This window comes from Mizuhopecten yessoensis, unplaced genomic scaffold, assembly GCF_002113885.1.
Source record: "Mizuhopecten yessoensis strain PY_sf001 unplaced genomic scaffold, ASM211388v2 scaffold3339, whole genome shotgun sequence".
Classification (NCBI taxonomy): Eukaryota; Metazoa; Mollusca; class Bivalvia; order Pectinida; family Pectinidae; genus Mizuhopecten; species Mizuhopecten yessoensis.
Window position 1 is genome coordinate 327,361 of NW_018404995.1, and position 25,978 is coordinate 353,338.

Consider the following 25,978-nt stretch of genomic DNA (forward strand, 5'->3'; position numbering starts at 1 on the left):
GATATATAGTGGGTTGTAATGACTCATTATATTCGCGGTTGTAATGACTAGTTATATGGTGTTAGTATATGGACTAGATACATAGTGGGTTGTAATGACTCATTATATTCGAGGTTGTAATGACTAGTTATATGGTGTTAGAATATGGACTAGTTATATTGTGGGTTGTAATGACTAGATATATAGTGGGTTGTAATGACTAGTTATATTGTGTAGCATACTGACTAGATATATAGTGGGTTGTAATGACTAGTTATATTGTGTTAGTATACTGACTAGATATATAGTGGGTTGTAATGACTCATTATATTCGCGGTTGTAATGACTAGTTATATGGTGTTAGTATATGGACTAGTTATATTGTGGGTTGTAATGACTAGTTATATTGTGGGTTGTAATGACTAGTTATATTGTGTTAGCATACTGACTAGATATATAGTGGGTTGTAATGACTAGTTATATTGTGTTAGTATACTGACTAGATGAATTGACTCGATACACTGTAGGGTTGTAATGACTAGATATATAGTGGGTTGTAATGACTAGTTATATTGTGTTAGTATACAGACTAAATACATGAATTGACTAGATACACTGTAGGGTTGTATTGACAAGATATATAGTGGGTTGTAATGACTACATTGTGTAGTATACTGACTAGATATACTGTGGGGGTAAAGTGATCGATATCTTGTGAGTATATAGAAACTAGAGGTATGTATGTGTATTTGATGGCATATATTAGTACTAAATTATAACCATCAATATCCATAGAAGATGTTGGCATGTTTTGTACATTGCGTACCTAACATAATAAACAATCTGATAGGTCCCAGGTTTGTTATGACCTTGGCCAGCATTACAGCCCTCCCCAACAGTATACACATCTATCAGCAATGTCCTTGAGATGTCTCTATCCCAATCATACATAACACATCTTAGATACCTTACAACATTAGCTACAGTTTCAGTCTTTATGACCGAGAATGATGATATAGTATGTGGTATTTATGCAGTTTTTAATTTCTGTCAATACAAACCAAGTTTTATCCTCATTGAAACAGAGTTTGGGTTTCATGTCTACTTGAATAAGTTTATATGCTTGACAGGTAGATCAGCTGGGCATATAAATAGTATACCTTCCTCAGATACAACTGTTGCTAGCAAAATTTCTGATATTTAAAGAGTGTAAGCTGAAAGTATTCAATACTTCTTTTTTATAAACTGATGCTTGAAGGACAAGTCTTTTTTGAATCTGTCTGTCTATAAAGGCTATTGGGTTACCATCTACACAAACCCCCTTAAACACTAGTCTCATACCTTCTTTATTCAATACTGCCATTACACCCTACGTGACCTCTAACACTGTCGGTCTTCTCTGATAATTTTGATAGTCCAAAATGGTTGTATGTCAATATTTGAAAGAAAAAAAGGTATCTATTTTATGGAAACAAAGATGTGATGTCAACAATCCTTTGATCAGAATTTTACATCTTTGGAAAAAATTACAAAGGTCATTAAGTGCATCAATCAAAAAAGAAAGAAAAAAAGGAAAAGCATGATGGCAATGAAATTGGTAAATTGGACACACTTAATATTGCTAAGTTGAGATTGTAAGGTGCTTGGTGCAAAGATAATTAGTTAGGTTTTATATGACTTCATTCTTAGACTAGGGATTCATCTGTAAATACTGCCATCATATAGAATCAATTTCCCTGACAAAGTGGCTGAATACGATAAATTGGTCAATATGTCCTTCGGCAGGAAGTAGACATTTCACAGGTCTCGATCTTCTCGGCTGAACACCACGGTTGGTATTTTTTCTACTGAAAACAACAAGATTTCCGACAAGTAGATTCCTTGAAATGGCCTTACAATATCTTATAGATAAAATGATTAGGAGCTTAATTTTATGATAAGATTTTTATCAGCAACTACAGCTGAGCAAACTTTTTTTAGTAAATATTAAAATAGATAGTTTCTGCAGATGTAGTTAAGTTTCGCTGCTGTGATGTATAATGTGTAACATATAAACTGGAAGGCGATATATCCATGATCACTTTTGACCTTTGGATATTAAGATTGATCACCATATTTTCCTTGTTTGTGATTATAAGGTCCAATGGGCTGGGTTCTTGATTAGTTCTTTTTCTTGTCAAAATTTGCACGTGTTGAAAATGGTATTTGTCCCCGACGGATTCATGAATTTCAATACAATCTTGTTTTTGTGTTTTGTTGTGCAGTTCGTCTAGTTGGTATTTCTTTAGTTAGAGTTCTCCATATTAAGCTTTTATTTAAAATTTGCATTTCCTTACTTTGAGCAATAGAGCGTTTAATCTGTCTTTATTTTCCTTATTGCTACTCAGACGTCTTCGTATAAATCCAATCAAAAATTCCTTCAGCCAATCGAACACTAACAAAAATACATTCTGTAAAAAACGTTGACAGAGATATTTCTGTCACTTTTACATATGAATGGCTGGGTAATATAGAAAGCTGTTCCTTGAATTTCATTATATTTTAACTAGGTCATGTCCTTCTATCACCAAATAAGGTGATGTTGCAACAAATCTACTATTTCTAGGCAACGCTTAATTAACACAGATATTCAAGCTAACTTTTTTCAGTATCAATCCTAGCTTTTAATTCTTGTAATTTGTTGGTGTGTCTGAATTTGCAAACAATAGAAGAAATATGCTTAAATGTTCATATATTTGTTTGACAATTATTTATTTATCCTAATTTTGGTGTATTTATCCTCCTTTTTGAGATTTTTATATTTTTTAAGGAATGCCTTCCTGTCCTCTGACCATACAGATGACACTAGTAGCTGTCTAGACTTTTCATTTTTTCTGTCATATTTCCTAATCTGATGACTTTTTGAACCCTGTTAGATTGCATATTGCAAGCACTCCTTTGATTTCTGTTTCATCAGCTTTCTGCCCAAAAACCTTCTTCATTATTTTATTCTTTGTTTCTGAATACAAAGATGTTATTTTCCCTTTGTTTTCTTTCCACAATGCCATCAGTATCCATTAGATGTATACAGTATGTTAACATTGCTACCAGTTATTTGTGCCTTCTCTTTGACATTCTGCTAGTGCCTTTTTCTACACTATGTCCTGCACTATGTTTCAAACTTGAAGCTTGGTGCATTTACTCACAATCAAACATTCCAGGTATATTTTTTTTGTATCTGCCCAAAATTTCCACGAATGTTTGCTCTATCTGGAGTTCTTTGTTGAGATTTTCCTCCATCGTAACTCTACATGGTGGACAGAACACAATGGTGTCTGTGTTTCTGGGAGTACACTGTAGACATTGAAGTTTTGATCTGAACATTGGTTGCAGTAGAGGTTGCCGTGTTTTCTACATTTCAGCACTTTCCTGTTTTGGTCAGGTTCCTAATCACATTTTGTATGTGACCCTGTCCCATGGTGAGGAAAAAGAACTTTCCGATACTGATGTTTTAATTTCTTTGCTCCTGGATCTCGTCTGACAGACTGTATGTCCATCGTCAGCTGACCTTACCTGTACATACCTGTATGACATTGACACACCTGTAGGACTTACCTGACTTCCTCCCCGATGTCCATGTACAGGTCATGTTTCTCCTCTTCCATTTGGTACTCCCAGGCCCACAGCTGCTCCTTATCCACACTGGACGAAGGTCAAGGAAACATGACAGGTTTTCACTTACGAGTAGAAATACAAGTGTATGATACATTTGTACGTTACTTGACCAGTAGCATCTTGATGTACATTCTACCTGTACTTGCATTTGACCTGTAGATAAATGACATAATTTCACTTGAGCAGTGGCTTTATTTATCCTTCAAGTTGTAGGAAAAGATAATGGGGGGTATATTTGACCATTTGGTACTTGGTTCACCGTCATTTGACCAGTATTCTTACGACACACTTTCATCTGAAATGAGACCTTCTTGCTAAATAATGACACCAATTATAGGCCCATATATATAGCCATGGAAATATTTTTCACAACATCCAATCAACTTCAAATTAATATCACCCATTGATGTATAATCATCATAAATGATGGCATCACAAAACATAAGACGAAGAAGTTATAGAACTGTTATCCAAAGGCAAAATAATACCACCCTTATATGTTGATCAAGGGCCATACCCTTTTTAAAGCAATGGAATCAAAATGGCTGTGATTGTTTATCTAATTGAAGGAAAGACAGTCACATAAACTATGTTTGTGTACCACAACTCCCCCAGTGATATTCTTTGTTCTTACGGAAAGGGAAATATATCAATCCAATGTGTATGATCCCTTATTATCCCTGAAGACAGTGATCAGCAGTATAACAGGTGACAAATAAGGATACAATCTTGATGGATGTTGTAGGGCGTCTGCTGGAATGGAGATGTCATCAAAGAATCCCATGGTCACTACAATGAACAACAACATGACATATAGCTTCAGTATATAAGAAGCTACACTAATGTATGGCACTGCTATAAATCATATAACTCCCTATAGCTTGTACCAAAACTTTCTACAGAAACATGTAAAAATAAATGTGTTACAAAATATCAAGACTGGTCTGTTGATTGGTGAATGTTTTACATTGTTTACTTGTTTTACAATGTGAACAAATTCAATAATTAAAGGAGAGTATCGTAGACCGACTAGTCAGCACTAGCATGAATACAGTTATGGAAAACTGGATTCAGGAGTTGTTTCTCTCCTTGTGTTATTTCCTGTGCTTATCATAAGAGGGCTTCTGTATACCACTAAGTATCCTTCTAAAAATCTAGATGATGAATGGTAACATTCTTAGACACATATAATGAACGTTGTTTCTTTCCCCAGCATAATGTGAACAAACGTTGTTTCTGTCCCCAGCATAATGTGAACAAACGTTGTTTCTGTCCCCAGCATAATGTGAACAAACGTTGTTTCTGTCTCCAGCATAATGTGAACAAACGTTGTTTCTTTACCCAGCATAATGTGAACAAATTGTTAACTCTTCAGCTGCTCATTTTTTTTTTTATTGATTCTATTTCTATATCAAAGAATCTTAAATCAAAATTATGATAACTAGCCCTACCATAGGTACCCATTTCGAATGAAAAAAAGAGCTAACTATGTAGAAAGTTAAAAAACGCATTCAGAAACAAATCATGGGTTATCAACTTCAAACTGTCATAAAAGTGAAAAACAGCTGTTGATTGGGATGAATTGAAGCTTTCATTAAAACTGAAGGATAGATTTTCAAAACCATGTATGACAATCCTACTTTTATCGTGCTTCATCTCGAACATTAATATGTAATATATATATATTCCAATTTTGCTTAGCAGGAAAATCACGTATAACAGTATTGAGCGAGATCTTAGCATGTTTCTGGATGAATATCTATCAAATGTAATATTTATGTAATGACACTGTTGCAGCTTTTTAGAACAAGTACATAATTTGTTTTGTATTACGAAAATGTATTGATATCTAAAATCCAAGAGATTGGATAAAAAGCTCATGAAAGTTCATTGTATTGTAACTTATATTTGTGTTTTGAAAACTTACCTTGAACACTTTCTTTGGAACAACTTTTTATTTTGCCAATAAGAATCTCATCAACAAAAGGTCGGAATACGACAAAGTGGAAATGAACTGTAAAAAATAGTAATAAACTATTACAAGGGAGGTAACTATTATTAGTTGTTTTGCTTTTAGACACTGAATTAGTAAGTCATTTAGCATGTATTACAGTCTTTATACTATAAACCCATGTGTAAAATGGATGAATAATTGAGCTCAAGTAAAATGAGATAGGGCTTGTTATTTTATGTTTTATATTGATATATTGTTTTATATTGATTTTCACCAAAAATCTATTTTTTTATCAGAAAAGTGAATGTTCTTTTAAGAACGTAAAACAGTGAACCTTACCAACAGTGTGTGAGGCTCCATCTCCAGGGAAGATAAAACTCTCCTCCAGCTTAATGATATCCCACAGGGCAACACACAACCCAACATTGTGGACCACCTGTAGATAACACAAACTTCCAATACAATACACTGGTAATTACATTATGTTACATGTAAGTTATATTACATGAAAGATGACTAATTTCAGGTATAAAAACAAGGATAGTAAATCTTGACCAAAATTAAAGTAATGACATCATCAAATTCCTATAGCTAGCTATCAATGATTAATCAAATTCCTATAAATGATTCTGTGTCTACATAAAAACAATTAATTCAAACCAACATGTGCATGTAGATTCAGGGGGCACCCAAAATAAGGTATACCAACCCTCTAAAATGTAATTGAAAATTACTTTAATCCATTTTCTATATTTTATAAGGAATTATTTCCCAAAATTTGATTTTGCAAAATCCCCCCTCTCCATTTCCACCCTTCTTTTAAAATGGTTGATAAGGATGGGGTGCATGCTTATGAAAAATCTTCCTTTTGAGGTCTTCTAACACTACAATTGGAAATTTCTTAATACCGGTCCCAAAGCAACACAACATTTTGGGAGAGGAAGCGGTTCTGGATGAAATTCCTATTCTGATGCAGTAATCATAGTACATGTGGGTATCTACTGTACTGAAACTGTGAGACAGCCATTGAAAACAATGCAGCCAAGCAATCTATTTTAATATACGTTATTCATTAGCTTCATACAGGATCACAGGTTATAATGTCTAAATTACATGATCTAATTTTACAAAGTCCCTATATCATATTTACAGTTCTGATCAGGATTTTTCAACACAATGTTAACTTTTCACTCTTGGATTGCCAGTCCTAAGCAGTGTTATTTGGTGTTAGTGCTGTTTATATCTTAAGTTGGTCCCAAGTTGTTGATGATTTGTTTAAGTGAATAATTTGGGGTCTGTAAGTAGCATCCTGCTTTATTTCAGTTATGGGGATGGTGACAACATTAACAATTCAACATTGGACCAACAGACCTAAATCAGACCTACACAAGGTTAAATACAACGCTGCCCGATTTATCGGTCGTGTCAACAAACCTTGTTTGCAAACTTTTTGTTGAGAGTTTCTACCACTGCATCATTGAAATTGATGTGGAACAGCCAGGGAGGGATCCTCACCGTATCCTTCATCTCAACCAACACAAACATTCTGTTTCACCTGTAATTGTTTTTTCAGGTAATCTAAAAAGAAAACACAACAATAATTGTTCACACATATCTTACAGAGTCATCCTCCTTATATATCAGGATACGTAATTAGATAAATCATGCTCACATGCAATATGAAACATGTTATCACAGTGAATCAAATTTCTACCACAATACGCTGTGGTATTCCACTCTCAGATCATTGTATAAACACGCAGACTGTTAGATAAATATGACCTTCAAGAGTTTTGATTGGTCGAGAAGATGAACTTTGACCGGGAAAACTTTTTCCACATGCTTTTTGCCACCTGCTGTTTTGTTTACGTCTTCCGCTGTCAACATCCGACAAATGTTGGTGACTTTGTGAGGTTATGCGGAAAGGGGGGTTATTAAGGCAATATTAAAAGATGATACTTAAAGATTTGATCGCTAGTTTCTGGCAAAGTTGCTATAGACGGTTTATCACTTGGCGGGAGGCAGACTTCGTACGATATGCTTACGCACATATAGTCTGTGGTTAATTTATAGAAATTAATGCAATACTGCTAATCTCAATAGTCGTTCATCTATTTTATTTTTTCACGAAGTTGTTGACGAAAAATTAATTTTGACAATAATTAAATTTGTAAAAAAAAGAAGTAACTTTTGAATATTAATGAGTGACTTTTTACATATGGGTCATATCACTACACCAGCCTTGTCAACAAACACATGTGTGTATGTTATTTCCGACTGATCATGAGATTGTGGTAGAAACAGATCACACGACTCGTGGTTATTGAGTATGGTATTTATTTCACTCTCGTTAGTTCATTTTCAAAAGTTACAGAAATACACTCGCTAAAGCTTGTGCCTTTTGTAACTTTTGAAAATTAACTAACTCGAGTGAAATAAATACCATATTCAACAACCACTCGTTGTGTAACCTCTATATATATCACACAAATTAAAGATTTTTTATTGTGAAGTTTTATGTTATTTCCTCCTCAAAACTGAATGAAATTTAAACTACATTTTAAATTTTGAACGTTGAATGTGCTTATCATGTCGCACAAAGTGACTGCAACTTTTCAGGTGATAAGATTTAGAAAACTTAAATAATGTACGACCCTTGGCTCTTTACGCACCACCTTGCCAATACTGACTAGACTGGAAACTGCAGCATACCTTTGTCCTCAAAAGGAATTACATGGCTGCATAAGGTAAGATTGGTTTGCTTGTATTTTGGTGTAAGCTACTGTACAATCCCTATGATCTTTGAAAGACAGGTATCAGCCAAGAGAATGGAGATTGATTTGTTTTTTTTAAGTCTGAAACTAATCAAATGGCTTACCATGTTTGTCCCATATGAACATATGATATTGTTCTAACTACAATGTGTAAAATGTGTCTATACTGATATCAGCTCGAAATCTGAAGTGTTTTATCTCATTTAATATTTGTATTGCCTAAAAGTTGTCTAAGTGGGAATGTATTTGTATGTAACATGTTTATCGGTCAAAAGCTCTATAAAGCTTGGTATTTGTTTTAAAATGTACACGACTTTAAATAAAATTTATCTATGTTATCTTATCTCCCATTTGTGACAGTATGTGTAACAAGAAAGGAAAATTGTAATGGCAAGACCAGAATTTGAACCTAGGACCCTGTAATTCTAAATGATTCATCTGATCTGTCTAATTACCCCAGCCCAGTTCCACTACATATGCATGGAAAGGTTTAATGAGATTCAGAAATCACATAGGGTTGGATACAAATGTTTATGTTTGCCATGCATTAATGTACTTCTTCGTTTTATTATTGTTTTGGATTATGTTTAAAAGCATTTTATTTGTTCTCATCTAATATTATTCATATACATATTCACCATTTAAGTAGTAAAAGCAATAGTAAACAGACATATATATTACAATATTACGTAAAGAATAGATATTTCGATCCATGTGCGACATGTGTGTGAAAGTGACGAGTTGTTTCTAAAATATCAGTTTGAAGTGCGCTCCGGGCGCGGGTCGCATATTTCCCACATATTATAGAGGGCCGGAGTTCTGACGTTAACCAACGACAGACCGATATGAAAAAAGTCGATGAAACGTCAGAATAATTCGGACTACCCAGTGTCATATCTCTCAACCCACTCTTTTCTAGATAGAACTCTGTACAGCTTTATAGAAGTTAAAAAAGTGTGGCAGGGTTCAATTGTACATAGGATTAAGGTCGCCTTCTAGCTTCGAGCTAGGGGAAATTTCCCTTTAGCTCAGTGGTAGAGCGTCCGACTAGGAACCTGGAGATCGAGGGTTCGATCCCCGGTGGAAGCACACTATTCTCTTTCCTGTTACAAATGGTGTCCGTGGCCCTCCCTGTGGTGACAGGGAGTTAGAACCTGGGTTGTGGTGTTCGAGGGCGAACACATTTAAAAAGGGGGGAGTAGTGTGGCAGGGTTCAATTGTACATAGGATTAAGGTCGCCTTCTAGCTTCGAGCTAGAGGGAATTTCCCTTTAGCTCAGTGGTAGAGCGTCCGACTAGGAACCTGGAGATCGAGGGTTCGATCCCCGGTGGAAGCACACTATTCTCTTTCCTGTTACAAAAGAAATAAAAGTTTTTCTTTGTTCTTATTTCCCTCAGAACACGGCATAGCAAGTGCGACGGTATGCCATTACCGCTGCCTAAAATATTCTTACATTACAGTCACTGACATATAATTTGACTGGTCACGGTGATGATCGTCAATCTATACTTTAACCGTAGCTTTTCTGTTTGCAAATCAGGTTAGAAAAATGTAAACGTTTGATTGTCAACCAAAATCGAATACTCGTGTTGCTTACGTTATGTCTGTGCAATCACGCACGTCTGCTTTCATTTCTCAAACCGGAAGTGACATCTCCATACTAAAGACGCTTGAATATTCATAATTTACTCACCCTTTGTTCTCTGTAACATGAATCATATAAGAGAAAAATATATTTTGTTCAACAAGCAAAACATTAATGCAATCACAGTCGGATAATAAAAGCGACATGAGTTATGAACACATTTTGGAAGCTATATCCGGTTTGATCAACATCAGCAGTATGTTTGTTGTCGTCTCGCCATGTGTGCATTCTACTTTCTGTTCGCCCTTTTTATTTATTTCTTGGAGATAGACCATGGTGGATGGTACGTTATACATACTGTGCTATTGATGCAAACATCACATATTTGTTGTTGTTGACATTTTACCGTTTGAGACCACATAAATGATTCGATTTGTTGCTTTATCATATCAGTAGCTATATCCTTACATACTGATGTACTGTACATGTGACACGTGTATAATTAATATACAAATATTGCGCATGAGACATAACATTTCATCATATTCTTGCATTGTTATATGTCAACGTTCAGCTATCATATTGTAAGATAAATGGACTGGGTCAATTATCCACACGTGCTGGACACACTAATAGAAATATATGGGTGTATACAATTAGTATAACTATATATACACATCATACAATTAGTGTGCCAAGCACCTGTGCTACCAGGTAGATGTAGCATTTGGTTTGAGCGTCCGTCGAAGTTGGAGGCCCCGCTGAGGTTTGAATCCTGGTCTGGCCGTGTATTTTTCCTCTCCTATTACAGTGGTGCCATGACCAATCCTTGATACAAATCTTTGATGCATACATACAAATGTACTTCCTAACTGATGAAATCTTTCGAAGATGATGAGGGATTCTTACAATGGTCAGCATCAATGTTAGACATCTGACCCAGTCTCACAACACACAATCTTTTTTCTTAGCTCTCAAATATTATTGACAACCAATTTTGCGTATGATTTTAATAAATAAACATTAAAAATTGGTTGGTTAGCACCATTCATTTATATATATAATTATGTGAGTCGCTGTAACTCACTCAGAAAGGAAAATAGATACATAAGAACAAATTGTGAGTATTTCACAAAGACAGGATTGATGCCAACAGCAATTAACACATTTATAGTCTGCAGTGATCTAGAACATGTTTGTACACAATCATATCATCATTCACATACAGGTATATTATTACGTAGAATTTACTTTGACAGGTCTACAGATAAGGAGGCTGTGCTAGTCACACCTGGGCCATGTACAATAGATGTCAGAGACCACACCCTCACACAGAAAGAATTCCTCCACAGGTTTGGCAGCTGCTCAATGAAAAATCATATTACTTTTTGTTTGTTAATATGAATAATTGATGATAATATTAATGCAACATCTGTGTTCACTTATTTGTTGCTTGTGTTTATTCTATAGTTTGTAACTTATATAATGGACAAAAATGCAATGTTCACAGTGGCCTGCAAGTATATCCCATAATCAGCCTTACAGATACTCTGGTTAATGACAGTATAAATATATATAACCATGTATAATTTTGTTCTTATTTTTTTTCTTCACTTCAGGTATGCATATTCAAAACCATTAATAATAAAAAGAGGAAGAAATGAAAATCATGTAAGTATTGGTCAGATAGGATTCGGTCTGTGAAAATAATCTGGAAAAAATAATGCTCTTAAAATATACCTCTATCCAAAAGATGAAATATCCAAGTTATGTTAAGATTACAGGCATACATAATAGCCTGGTAGCAGTGTGTTGCTTTGAGGCTTTGACATTTCTATGTAATACTATCTACAATTGTTTAACAAAACACTTCATTGTTCTTTCCATTTCCACCAGAACTTTTTGAAATCTTGCCGAAAAAAGAATATGCTAGAAAAATATGGATCGAAGAAAATTCGCTTAAGTTCAGCAAATACCCACTCTTATCAAAAAGGTAAGTTGATTGATTTTTAAATTAATCTCAAAGAACAAAAGATGTAAAGGTCCACATTTCATGTAGCTTGACAAAACATTGCATTATAATATGTAAACATAAAATAGACAGCAGCTTAAGGAAACTTTATAAATAATTCCTTCAAATGAGGGGTGACACTGTTTTAGCATTTAAACCAATAAAGATATATATAAAATGCAGATAGTAAAAATGAATTTAAAGCAAAGTTGAATCTGAGGTTGAAATATAGAACATACCTGATCATGTAAACAATAGTCCATCTGACATTATGAGGTTGTAAATGTCTTTACCTGTTTGTTTTACATTCAATTATATAGTAGTATTTAACTTTCATTTTCAGTTGATGTTACCTTACAGTATTATGTAGAGAATGTCTTGAAACCTCAGACACTACAGATGATGGGGAATGGTATGTATCAGTACCAGGGTATTCATTTGAAAATACTTCATAAAAGGCTTCTATGCCAAACATCCTAATGTGAAAGGTCAAATCATTCACCATCAAAATATATCGGTTTTCATACAATAACTTAATTGACTTCCAATGGAAATCGAAATAAACTTTGTACAATGCTTCCTTATCAAAAACAATATCTTGAAATTGGTTACAAGGTCAAAGGTTAAGGTCAATGTCACTAGCAGTGAAATTGTTATAAATAGATCAGTTAAGGACAGTAAGTGCCAGGAATCAAGTTGTTTTAAATGTTATGAATGAAATCATACTTAACAGGCTATAAAAGTCTTTCAAGACAAAGGGAAGAGATAGGAGCAAAGTTCAAAGGTTGAAGTTACTCGTAATTTGATAATTTAAGGATAGGAATATAAATTACACTGCTGAAAGAGAAACATTTAAAAAATAGTTGGACCAACGTGATAGCATATAGCATTTTCCCTATATACTATATTATCAAGATTTTGATTGTGTACTGTCTTACAGAGACATTTTACTGGTTTGGTGATAACAACTACACAGAGTGGCAGGAACTGTTTGACATGTACTCCGCACCTCCATATTATCTACCCGACATGACTGGTGTATACAGCTTTGGGCTCGCAGGTCAGTGAACAATTTGTAACAGAAACAATGTAATGATTGAATATGATGATACTTTCGACTCACTGCATGTACCGATATTTCCACGTGTGAAAAATTCCGATGTTCTACCATACTCGTGAAAATATATATTTCAGGTAATCTAAAAAGAAAACTGTTAAATTTCCTCTATATATCACATATATCAGATGAATATTACGATAGTGATACAGCCAATTTTCAGACAATGTACTATGAGGCTTTGTATTTCCTATTGACAATATGTTGTATTGCCTTAGTAGTCAACACTTTGGTGGCTTGAACTCATATCAGTTATCATCTTGTGAAATTGATTGATTGAAACAATTAAAGATAATTTTCAAATATGTAATTTTTTTGGAAGCAAATTGAACATTAATCAAGATATCATTTGTGAAGTTATACCACAACACAATTATTGTATGCATATTTTAAACAATTATGGTAATTGTTGGTTTATTATTACTTCCAGGCATTATGTAAATGTAGAAATCACTTGTGTGGTACACAAACGAATTGGTTCATTAATATGCTCAATAAACTATCTATGTCAGGTAAAGATTTGTGGTATAGCTTATGTTGGTGTATTGTAACAGGTGCAGGCACTGGGGTACCATTCCACTTCCATGGTCCAGGGTTTGGTGAAGTCATCTATGGCAGGAAGGTAAGCCTCACAGTTCTGTACATACATGTATTGTTGAACTGGGTAGAGGTCGGTAGCAGAATTACAAATATAAGTACATTCAAATTCACAAAAGAAAAAAAAAGGTCTGCTATGTTTAGTAAACCAGAGTAAGATATTTCTGTGATTGTTTCTCCACTTAAGCCAATAAACTTTGTAAAACTATCCTACTTAACCTGTGTTTAATTGGCCAATACACAACCCCACCTAACATATATATAGTATAGTGTCACCACTAAAACCTCTATGTAATTCTGTTTTATATGTTCATTACTAGTAAACCATATACCTACAGCTTAGGTTTTCTTTGTTTCAGCGTTGGTTCTTGACACCCCCAGATAAGAAGCCAAACTTTCACCCCAATCGGACAACACTACAGTGGCTTATAGAGGACCTACCTAAACTCGGCTCTGAAGATCATCCTCTGGAATGTACTATAGGTCCAGGGGAGGTAAGTACACCTTGTTACCTTATCATAATCTTTATCGGATGACATCTTTGATGACATATTATGTAACATGGCATGTAATTTTCACTCTTCCAATTGATTCTACTTCTTTAACAATGAATGTTGAGTCTTTAACCATGTTACTGTGTAAATTTACACTGTGGGTGAGGCTGTACTATACTTAGATGATATGTATCATGAGCGAGACTATGCTGTGATTTTGAACTGCTTGTTTTGTAGATGATCTACTTTCCCGACAGATGGTGGCACGGGACGTTGAACATCGACACAAGTGTTTTCATCAGCACATTCCTAGGATAATGTACATATACAAATATTTATACACTTGTTTTATTTATTTATTTTAATAAAATTTTCTTTTTCTCTAGAGACAATTTGTTCAATATTTGTTTTTATACCCCTCCCCAAAGGGAATCACCCTTTCCATCTGTCTGTCAACAAACACCATAAGTGCAACTGCTCCTTAACTGTTAGTTGGATTTTTTTCAAGACATGGCACAGTAAAAGTATGTCATACATGGACTATTTTATAGTGAGTTATGGCTCTCATTTGTTATAGTTGATGAATGAAAAAACCAATGTTCAATAAGTTAATATATAATTACATTATTGAAAGTGAGATTGTATTTGCAAAATTTCCTAAATGATATCAATTTTAAACATTAACTCCTTCCATTTCACTGTCTCATATGATATCTAGCATTAGGAAATTGGACAGTAGATACTGATATTATTGGGCTATGTTTTTATGCCCGTAAAACAGCTGTAGGAATGTCCACTGAAACAAATGGTCATGAAAAGCTACATTTTAGCCATCCGTTATCAGATGGTGGGCTGTTCAAAACACCTTTTGTCTCTGGTCCATTTGTCCTTTGTTTGTCCTTCATCAGTTCTACAACTTCTACAATGTATTTCTGAAGAAGAAACATGCACAACTACAGACCATGTGGAACCTAAATTTAAAACTTGAGAAAGATATATCACGTACTTCACGAGAAATAGCTATTACAAACTTGAACTGTCAAAATAAAAAATGACTGCCATCTTGTCTTTGATCAGTCTGAAAATGAAGCATGCATAACTATGAATCAAGGGAAACTATTGTACGACATTTGAGAAAGATCTCTCCAGTTTTTATTGATAAATAGCAAGAAATGTTGAAGGACAGATGACAGATACAGGGCTATTTCAAAAGCCCACCATCTGATTTAAGTAGGAGGCTGCAGTGGGATGGAGGATGCACCAAGGCATCAGTTTGTAGGACTCTCAGGATCAAGTCCACTTAAAATGAAGGTTTCATTTGCACCAGCACAGTCAGAACCAACCATTCGGATAATCCCCATACGGTCTTTATACCTTTGTCTGAATAAGGACAAGTTAAACTATAAATTGTTATCTTTTTATTGTTTTATATAAAATTGAACAAGCATTCTTACATCTGCATATTTTTGTAAAATGATCTATGAATAAGCTCTGCATATTGATTCTGTATGGCATACAATTCAAGGTCATTTAGAACATGAATTGCACTCTGATTGTATAGCATGACACACACTCCGTCTGGATATTCAACAAAACAACACATCAATGTAATAAAGCACCAATGTAATGAACAATTACAGTTTGGAAATCTATAGTACGGTAAATGTATAGTACCTCTTTACAACTCTGTGTATAATCCATACCTTTCAACAACTCAATACCCGTTCTATATATACTACAAGTTATAGCAACAAGTGTCAAAGTATTAACAAAAGATACCCAAGTATTTCATGTAAGAAATGAAATAAATGCAACTTTCTGTAAAATATAACATGCCCATGATTTTGCTTCTGAATGCTTTATAAGTACTCTAACACATATTATAATAATGTAAAAAATATCTACTGAACAAAGTAAGGGAAGGCCTAAAATGAAATAATAGTTGTATGCCTAAATCTTACCAACCTGGTTAAAAAGTAAACGCCAGTTTACACGCAACTAAATCATTTACTATACATTTGTATGTTACTACTAAGTTTTTAAGCTAATAGCGTTAATATTTGAAGTTCAACACTAGTGACAATTGTCTAGATTCATAGATACTAAGGATTCAAAAGGCATTTTTTGGCGAGTTTGGTGGCATATAAGAGCGATTCAGACAACCGGAAGTTTACAAGCCAAACCAGTGAAGTGGGACGGGAGCACCCCCCGACATTTGACCCCATATAAATCCACCATCACGTTTTAAAATCTACTAAAACTATGCATTTTTCTAAAGTTCAATATCTGTAGATTTCATTCAGTGTAAAATATATTAACAATTACCTATTTAAATTACTCAGAGGCACTGTCCCAATCAGGAACAAATTTTGGGTGCGGATTACAATCGTATGAAACACTTGCTGATTGGGTGATTTAGTTGTGCGAGTCCTTAATATGTATTTTACTCAAATTTTTATTTTTTTATTTCAATAACAGAAATCAGCTGTCCATTATGTTGTTCAGTATCTCTGCTTTAACCAAATGTTGAACATGTTTATTTATTACATTTTTGCCAGTGAAATATCGGATTCTATCAACTTGATAAAATTAATATCTTTCACACTGGTACATATATCAAAAGTGATATTTTCACAGTGTGAAAGTATCACTTTTCAGTATTGACCAATCATAACGGTATCTTCTATTCGCTGCATTCAAAGGCAACGATATTTTGTCACAGATTCACATGAAGTGACGGTAAAATAAGTGGTTGTTATGGTAAATGTTTGGTATACAGACTTAAGTATTAACATATATATACCAGTAATGACATTTTTATAAGCAATCATACCAGAAAATAGCAGAAAACGTCGAAATTGCGTTGAGAATGCCACTCAAAATGGCGCGCAGCCTTGTTGTCAAGCGTGACGTCATTAGAATATGGCGCTAATAATTACGCTTCTGATTCCCGCCCTTTTTTAATGCATTAGATTTTTTATGTTTTATGCTTTAAAAATGTAATAAATAGAAAATTCAATGGTGTCTTCAGTAATAACAAATATATTTCACTCGTGTTGCTAATATTTTGATATTTTTCGTGAAAAATATCAAAATATTAGCCACACCCGTGAAATATATTTGTTATTACTGAAGACACCATTAAATATCCTCTATATCTTACCGTGTATATTATTAATATCAAATCATACAACAAACCAAAACATGGTAACTGAGTCATAAAGATTGATTAAAACCAATGGAAATGTGCCATGTGTAAAAGAACTTGTTTTCCCTACCAGATACATGTACTTACCTATTTAGGCAAGCACAGAACTTATTATTACTAAGCCAGATGTCTAACAAGAGGAGTCTAAATAATAGCTACTGAACAAAGTGGTGCACACATTTTCCATCATCACAAAACATGCTTATTTAGATGTAAGGTTTGGAGGATTCCCTTTAACACATACATTAGTGTATATACACTACCCAGGTACGTCTGTTCTTCCTTTTATTAGTATCTGGACCATTCATTCAATAACATACTTTCCGTTATCACCTTAACCCTTTCACCCCTAGGTAACTTTAGTAGACTCAACCATACATTTATCTTGGTGAGTCCATTTTGGTCTAAAGTGGTAAAAGGGTTAATCCACTTATTTGCACGATCAACACCCCTCATACTTTTGTACATACTGCTTGTACATAATCATACATCCTGTATTTACATTACTTTACATCTTGTTTATACATTACTACACATTCCAAGAAACGTATATGGTTGTATGTTTATAACAAGCATATAACATCTCAGACCAGATGGGATTTAAACAAATTCTGTTATACATAAAATCTTTTATGATTTTCTCATAAAAATAATAGTTTTACAATTGTGTGTGTACATGTGTGTGTGGTTAACTTGGATAAAATACTTTCTAGCAGTGATCATTAGAGTTATCTTAACTATTGGATAACCACGAATAATTTACAGTTGTAAATTTGTTTCCTCATTTTGATAAAGCTGACTTCAATAAAGCATGCAGTAGGATTAATAAATCATAAACAAACACCAGTAATTTGCAATTTTGACAGAAACACATTTGGAAATACAAGGATACAACAGAAGGAATAAAGTCACTTATCATTTGTAGGAACCTTTTTTTTTTTGCGTCCAAGTTTATCACAATCCAAATATATTGCCAATATCTATTTCAAGCCCATTTAACAAGAGATACAGGAATATTCTTTTTGGCAATTTTTGCACCAATTCAAAATATGCCTTTGTAATGAGGGTGAATTAATCACACCAGGGAATGTTTGTACACAGCGTACCATATACAATTATAATGTGTAAAAGGAAAACTTAGCACTGAGCGAAGATGGATGTTACCACTGAAGGGTAAATATTTGACGAAGTTCTCCAGTATACTGCTGTATTTTCAGTTATGTTTTTGTTCTTCAGCACTATATTACATTATATACATACAACTTAAATAGCACTTACATTTTTACAAGGTTATCAACTTGTTAATTTTAAAATTCCCATGTGGTAAGCATAATACAGTCAGGGTAGTAGTTAAACACTTTAGTGTGAAAGCAAAACAGGCAAATCTAATCCTGGTCCTACACTATGAAAATCTCAACCTGCAGATGTATGACCCCATGAAATTACAGCATTATCCAGTATCCAGTATTAAGACATTCACAACAAACATGGCAGTTTTCGTTCATTGCTTATCAAATGGTTGGACTAATTGGACCATATTTGTTCATTTAAGAAACAGGGACAGAACTAGTGATCTGCTGTTGTTTTCTGGCGAGCCTTGGCAAAGACTTTCAAGGCAACCATTGACATTTGCAGGTCTGTTAGGTTTTACCCCTGATAACATGTCATTTAAAAAATAAATTAACCGGTTGGTCCGCATAAACAAACAGGCCCTACTACATTAAATGTACAAAGTGCCACTAGGGCTCAAAGTCCTTCAGCTATCACAGCACAAGTAACATTGGGTACTACACCAATAGTACATCAGTAACTATGGCAACACATTAATTATACAGGCAGGAATTAGATAGATTAAAGCACAATTATTAATTAGTCATTTATATAAATAATAACACATGAATATGTAAGTCAGACTCCTCATTTGGTAAAAACTTCTTTGTAACTTAATTACATAAAAATCCAATATGGGACTGCTGTCATTTTCTCTCATTGCTGTGTATAACAGGACTAGTATTGTCCAGGGTAAGAGAAGGGTGCAAGAAATATCTTTCTCCCACACCTGACAGATTTATCTCCCGTTTTGCCGGTGCTAGATTTATCTGTCTCCGCCCTAGGGTTGAGACGGGGGGATTCCCCTGTGTATAATAATTGTATGACGTCACGTCAACAATCCATCAACGTCACGTCAACCCTGAATTTAGCATGTAACGTTATCATTACATTGTGTATATGATACACATTGGGGAAAACAGGGTACATGTAAGAGAAAAAGAATCATTCACCCCCGTGTGGGTAGAATAGGGGAATCTCAACCCTCGGGGAAAGATTCTTAAGTTACCAAACACTCGGCAAAGCCTCGTGTTTGGCAACATAAGAATCTTCCCCCTCGGGTTGAGATTCCCCTATCTCACCCCAAAGGGGGTGAATGATTCTATTAATCTTACACCTCATTTTAGGTGGAATCTGTCACAATGGGACACTATGTTGTCACAAAATTGTGAACCTTCAGATACCCTGATGCAGAAACTCTGAAGCACTTTTGTGGTTTCTCGGTTTCTGATCATTGGAATGAAAAAAATACTTTTGATGCCCAGGGTTGAAGGATAGTTAAATTACAATCAAAGGAATTTGATATTGGTGGGAACCCCTTGGCAAGCCTGGGGTTTCCACTTATTTGAAAACCCTTGGTTGGAATTTCCCTATTCTGTAAACCTGAGCATGAAAGTGTCTTATAGCATTTAACTTAAAATGAGTTACTGTCTGCATGTTCTAAACTTAATCTTGTTGTAGTTATAAAATAAGTCCAACATATATAAAACAAGGCTTTCAATGGTCTACATTTTGCGACCATATTAGATTTATAACAAGACTGTTCATTGGTTGATGTTGTTTGGAGTGGTTTGTTTGGTTGGGCTGACCCTACACACGGCCTGACAGGTGGCGATAAGTGACAGAGTAAACACGATGATGTAGGGTACACGGAACAATGACAGAGTCCCGTACAGCAGCATTGTCACAGCTCCACCGTAGATACCAAAGTACCAAGCACGGTAGTTTATTCTGAAACACAAAAACAGTCATTGTATCATAAACATCAAAGTACCAAGCACAGTAGTTTATTCTGAAACACAAAAACAGTCATTGTATCATAAACATAGAAGTACTATACAGATACTTTATTCTGAAACAAAAATATACCTGTAAATTAAACAATCATGATAATAAAACACAAAACTACCATTGACAGTACATTAAATATATACTTAATGAAATACCAAATAAATTCAAAAGAAGAAATGACCAGTCAACATCAAATAAATGTTGTCTCATCATCTTGTCTTTTGAATTGATTACTCTTATGTACAGACTAGTGATTACTCTTATGTATAGACTAGTGATTAATCTTATGTACAGACTAGTGATTACTCTTATGTACAGACTAGTGATTACTCTTACGTACAGACTAGTGATTATTCTTATGTACAGACTAGTGATTACTCTTATGTACAGACTAGTGATTACTCTTATTTACAGACTAGTGAATTCCATTAAGGAATCCATCAACTGGGGGAAGCTAAACTAAATGAACTAGCGTCATTGGATTTCATTCTCCCTTGTATAGAATACCAAATAAGGGCATGCCCAAGTATCTTAGGGTCACAAGGGACTTATTCATTTCAAATTTTTGATTTTCCAACTTAATTCTTCATTTTGTAATTGGTTCTGTACACCTGTAGCTGCTGTTCTGATACAAGTGTGACTTTGAGAACAGGCTATGTTATCTGTATGTTTCTGTCCTTACCTTTGAGGGAGGGGGTTGTCCAGGAGGAGCATTGTTCCTACTGCTATGACCCCTACTGTAGCTGGTACAAGGTTAGGATCGCCGTAGAGTACAATGGAATACCTGAAGTACAAACAAACAGAAACTATTACAGTCGCAAAAATAAACAAAGGATGTACCAATGTATGAAGTCTGGTGAGGATGACAATTATTTGGACATACATACTAATATAAGATATTTGACCAAAAACAATATATTTGACCAAGGTAACACAAGCTGGAACATTGATGACCACTTGGGTGTTTTGGTCAATGTAATAAGAGTGGACACGGATGATCACTTCCATGTGACTTTTGTTACAGGTGATAAGAGTGGTTGAACTATTGCCTAAGATTTCTGTCCTAGATAATGAGAGCAGGCACACTGATCACTTGTGAGGTTTGGTCCATCTAAAGAGATGGGGCAAACTAATGACCACTTACTTGACATTATTGACCCAGGTGATGAAAGCTGGTACACTGATGACAAGCATCCACAGCCACAGTAGATACACAGAGAAGTAGAAGTGGAAACGACTCAGCTCCCCGGCCGAGTCTCGTGACAGGTTCTTCAATGTGATCACCTGTACCGAATAAAAAGGAAATTGAAATACTGTACCATAAGTAACACTGCTTATCTAAAAGAAATTTGCAAAATTGGCTGAAATTTTCTGAACATTGAAAACTGTTTCTTATATCATTAATATCAAAATATTCTGTTCAAGAACCTACATTCATGCAATGCAACTTTATGTTAAAGTACTACAAAAATAACATTGCCACAAAATTTACCCCGTATAAAATAAATTATAATCTGTCTGATAAATGTTTAAACATATCTTCCAATATACCTGGTATGTACTTACCTTTATTAAAACTACAAAATATATTATAAGAATTCCGAGAGAACTACAGATGAGGACTGTTGATACTACAGCAAAGCCCACTAAGAAAATCTCAAATTTTCTCCATAAAGTCTCAATATTTCCTAAAAACCTGAAAAATCAGATGGATACAATCATAAATGTCAAATTAATGTGGACTGCATTCAAACAATTTCTGTTTGATAAATATTACATCTTTGTTATTAACATGCTGACTCTCAATTCTTGATTTAATTAATTCATATCTGTGTCTCTAGGTAAAGAATATTTTTCATGAACAGGAATTAACCTTGACCGATGCCCACCAAAATCTAATTACCGGTACGTGCAGAACTTTATTTTACCATATGCTAAATATGAACTTAATCTGCTGAAGGCTTCATAAGATATCTTGTAGACAATGTTTTTACTTAACACAGAAAGACGGGTGGATTTACTGTTTCTTACCTAACTGAGGGGTATAATTATCAGAGTGAAATAAAATAATATTTGTATTTATGCAATGCATAAAGTAATTTATATTATCTGGGTAGTATAGGATATTTTTATTTATTACATTTTGTTGGTTCCGGATGGAGGATAACTTTCTGTTTTTTAAACTAGTCCATCCCTATAGAAGTAGTTACGTGATGTTTTGGTGTACTAAAGTCACGTGACCTGTGCAGAATATTTTTCCATGCTGACATTTTGAAAAATCTCCTTAAAAAATCAGCTCCCCTCCTCCTCCCCTAATTTGTATCCACCTTTATGTACTATTGTGTAAAAATGTAATTGTTGCATATCTTTGTTTTAAATTTTGTTTCATTTGTTGTACATCTTTTAATTACAAATGGTGCGGCGTTTATTTTGAAGCAAGCCCCATCTTTTTTGGTTCTTTGTACACCTTATTATAAAAATCAACACAAAGATTTATACATATGTTTGATTTCTTGCATTTAGAATAAATGCTCATTTTCGACAATTTAAGTGTTTGTTATTTTATCGACAAAAAACATAGCAGAGTATAACCTGTGTGTGCTGTTGGGTTTAGTGCACACTAAACACGATAATATAATCAAAAATGTAATTACATAATAAATGTTTCCCCATTCAACATATAAAATAAATCTCACTACAACAGGAGACACTAGGTGCAAAACAGATTTGTTGGTCTTGAATTTGAACTCTTTACCTGGATGATAGAAGAGCTGCAACCGTACTGACGACGGTAAACACCTTCGTGAGGACGTAGCACTGGAAGTTGACAACTCCCTGGGAGAGGTAGAAGAGCATTACAGGCAGGAAGCGTAGATTTATCCCCTGGTTAGTGAGGAACTGAATATCCAACTCTGGTAGGCTGGCCACTTTGCTGGCTGGTTGTACACTTGGGTGTCTAAAATACAGGGGAGATAATCCTTACGATCATGATGCCTGATATTTACTTACACCTACTATACCGTATTAAGCTGATGTTCATTTTCCAGTATGTTAAAAAATCCTGTTCAAAGGAAAATACAAAGACTAGTTTTGGTTTTCTTGCAGCTTATTTTTCCACATTTTTTGACAGGAAATCAACTGTATGATAATAATTATTATAGCCTTAGTTTAATTTAATTCTACTAAAAAATTATCAAGATTCAATTGGCAACTTTACCAATTAATTGACTATCATATGACAACAAATTCCAAAAACAAATTCTTAAGTTTTTACTTTTGTCACAATAAACATTGACTATTTTGGTACAAAAAACATGTGTCTCCCCTTATGAGACAATATTCCCCTTCACTTGCAATTAGAAATTTGCAATAAAGTCAATTTTTTTTTTTCCCAAACTTTTCTTAATTATATTTATTAGAGGAACTGCCTGCTAATAAATTATAAATGCATCTATAAATAAATGCAATTAGAACTTTAAAAGATTTAAATTTACAACTGAAAAGTTTGCATTAATTTGACCATTGACCTTGAGGTCAAGATCAGTGACCTAATAACAGTGCAATGCACATTATCTGTGGGTAATGCAGGTATACTGCAGGTTTTATTAAGATACTTTTAATGGTTAACATGTATAAGTTAATATAATTATTAGAAGAACCAAAAGAAGAAGTAGAAGGAGAACCAGTAAACAGTGAACACTTACTGAAGGAGACCCAGGAATAACATCACTATTGGAATCAGTTTGAAAGGCTGGCCGTTGGCAGCAATGGCATCCAGCATACTTGGGCAGCTTCCATCTGAAAGAGCACGTACAATTTGTCATCATTTAATGTACAAATACTCTTGATGCTCTCTCACAAATCAACAAGAGGCCCAACTGACCTGTATTGTCTGTTTGTTTCATTTTAAATCTGATCTATAGATAAGAAGCTGAAATGTTTCTGTTAACACAAACCACGGTGGTGGCGCCCTAAGATTCCTTATTGAACAAGAGATACAACAACACCACTAGGCAAGGTGGCGCCCTAAGATTCCTTATTGAACAAGAGATACAACAACACCACTAGGCAAGGTGGCGCCCTAAGATTTCTTATTGAACAAGAGATACAACAACACCACTAGGCAAGGTGGCGCCCTAAGATTTCTTATTGAACAAGAGATACAACAACACCACTAGGCAAGGTGGCGCCCTAAGATTTCTTATTGAACAAGAGATACAACAACACCACTAGGCAAGGTGGCGCCCTAAGATTTCTTATTGAACAAGAGATACAACAACACCACTAGGCAAGGTGGCGCCCTAAGATTTCTTATTGAACAAGAGATACAACAACACCACTAGGCAAGGTGGCGCCCTAAGATTTCTTATTGAACAAGAGATACAACAACACCACTAGGCAAGGTGGCGCCCTAAGATTTCTTATTGAACAAGAGATACAACAACACCACTAGGCAAGGTGGCGCCCTAAGATTTCTTATTGAACAAGAGATACAACAACACCACTAGGCAAGGTGGCGCCCTAAGATTTCTTATTGAACAAGAGATACAACAACACCACTAGGCAAGGTGGCGCCCTAAGATTTCTTATTGAACAAGAGATACAACAACACCACTAGGCAAGGTGGCGCCCTAAGATTTCTTATTGAACAAGAGATACAACAACACCACTAGGCAAGGTGGCGCCCTAAGATTTCTTATTGAACAAGAGATACAACAACACCACTAGGCAAGGTGGCGCCCTAAGATTTCTTATTGAACAAGAGATACAACAACACCACTAGGCAAGGTGGCGCCCTAAGATTTCTTATTGAACAAGAGATACAACAACACCACTAGGCAAGGTGGCGCCCTAAGATTTCTTATTGAACAAGAGATACAACAACACCACTAGGCAAGGTGGCGCCCTAAGATTTCTTATTGAACAAGAGATACAACAACACCACTAGGCAAGGTGGCGCCCTAAGATTTCTTATTGAACAAGAGATACAACAACACCACTAGGCAAGGTGGCGCCCTAAGATTTCTTATTGAACAAGAGATACAACAACACCACTAGGCAAGGTGGCGTCCTAAGATTCCTTATTGAACAAGAGATATAACAACACCACTAGGCAAGGGCAACATTTGGTTAGAATTGATCTGGTAAAATGAAGAACTTGTTGAAAATGTCCCATCGTAGCCGATAGCATGGCAGTGAAGTGATCCCACATAGATATTTAATGTGACCAACATGGAATGAATATTCGTAAAAGTTTTGTCAACATTGGCCCTATGTCAACTGAGAACTCAAAAAAGTCTCAGTGATAACAGCCTCAAGCTGCTTTTCTGGATTTCAAATCCGCTTAAAAAATAACAACTGGTAATAGCCATGAAAAGATCCTTTGACCAGATTTGGTAAAAATTCACCTCTTGGACTCTTGGAACTGGAACTGTTGAAAAATGTGCCTATACCCCCCTTTAGTAGTATTTTCCCTGATCCCCCC

General features: G+C 34.8%; 3 protein-coding genes across 3 annotated transcripts in view; 1 reads left to right on the plus strand and 2 right to left on the minus strand.

Moving 5' to 3' along the window:
• Positions 1-9,992, minus strand: part of LOC110447372 (DNA-directed RNA polymerase III subunit RPC8-like) — a 31,449-nt gene extending 21,457 nt beyond the window's left edge. Inside the window, exons 1-6 of the mRNA XM_021493010.1 lie at positions 9,959-9,992; positions 7,022-7,165; positions 5,927-6,023; positions 5,561-5,647; positions 4,359-4,422; positions 3,574-3,660 (exon numbers count right to left, since the gene is read on the minus strand). Of these exons, the coding sequence (XP_021348685.1) occupies positions 3,574-3,660; positions 4,359-4,422; positions 5,561-5,647; positions 5,927-6,023; positions 7,022-7,132 (446 nt within the window). The 5' untranslated portion in view covers positions 7,133-7,165; positions 9,959-9,992. The remainder of the gene's footprint in view (positions 1-3,573; positions 3,661-4,358; positions 4,423-5,560; positions 5,648-5,926; positions 6,024-7,021; positions 7,166-9,958) is intronic.
• A 155-nt stretch (positions 9,993-10,147) lies between these two features.
• Positions 10,148-14,552, plus strand: LOC110447371 (jmjC domain-containing protein 8-like). The gene is made up of 9 exons (XM_021493009.1): positions 10,148-10,289; positions 11,206-11,298; positions 11,566-11,617; positions 11,843-11,939; positions 12,301-12,369; positions 12,898-13,017; positions 13,629-13,696; positions 14,031-14,165; positions 14,403-14,552. Exons 1-9 carry the CDS (start codon positions 10,225-10,227, stop codon positions 14,481-14,483), a joined length of 780 nt encoding a protein of 259 aa, XP_021348684.1. The 5' UTR covers positions 10,148-10,224; the 3' UTR covers positions 14,484-14,552.
• A 5,267-nt stretch (positions 14,553-19,819) lies between these two features.
• The window catches only part of LOC110447373 (GPI inositol-deacylase-like), a 53,789-nt gene continuing 47,630 nt past the window's right edge, over positions 19,820-25,978 (minus strand). Inside the window, exons 22-27 of the mRNA XM_021493011.1 lie at positions 24,198-24,291; positions 23,249-23,449; positions 22,060-22,189; positions 21,638-21,777; positions 21,176-21,277; positions 19,820-20,433 (exon numbers count right to left, since the gene is read on the minus strand). Of these exons, the coding sequence (XP_021348686.1) occupies positions 20,247-20,433; positions 21,176-21,277; positions 21,638-21,777; positions 22,060-22,189; positions 23,249-23,449; positions 24,198-24,291 (854 nt within the window). The 3' untranslated portion in view covers positions 19,820-20,246. The remainder of the gene's footprint in view (positions 20,434-21,175; positions 21,278-21,637; positions 21,778-22,059; positions 22,190-23,248; positions 23,450-24,197; positions 24,292-25,978) is intronic.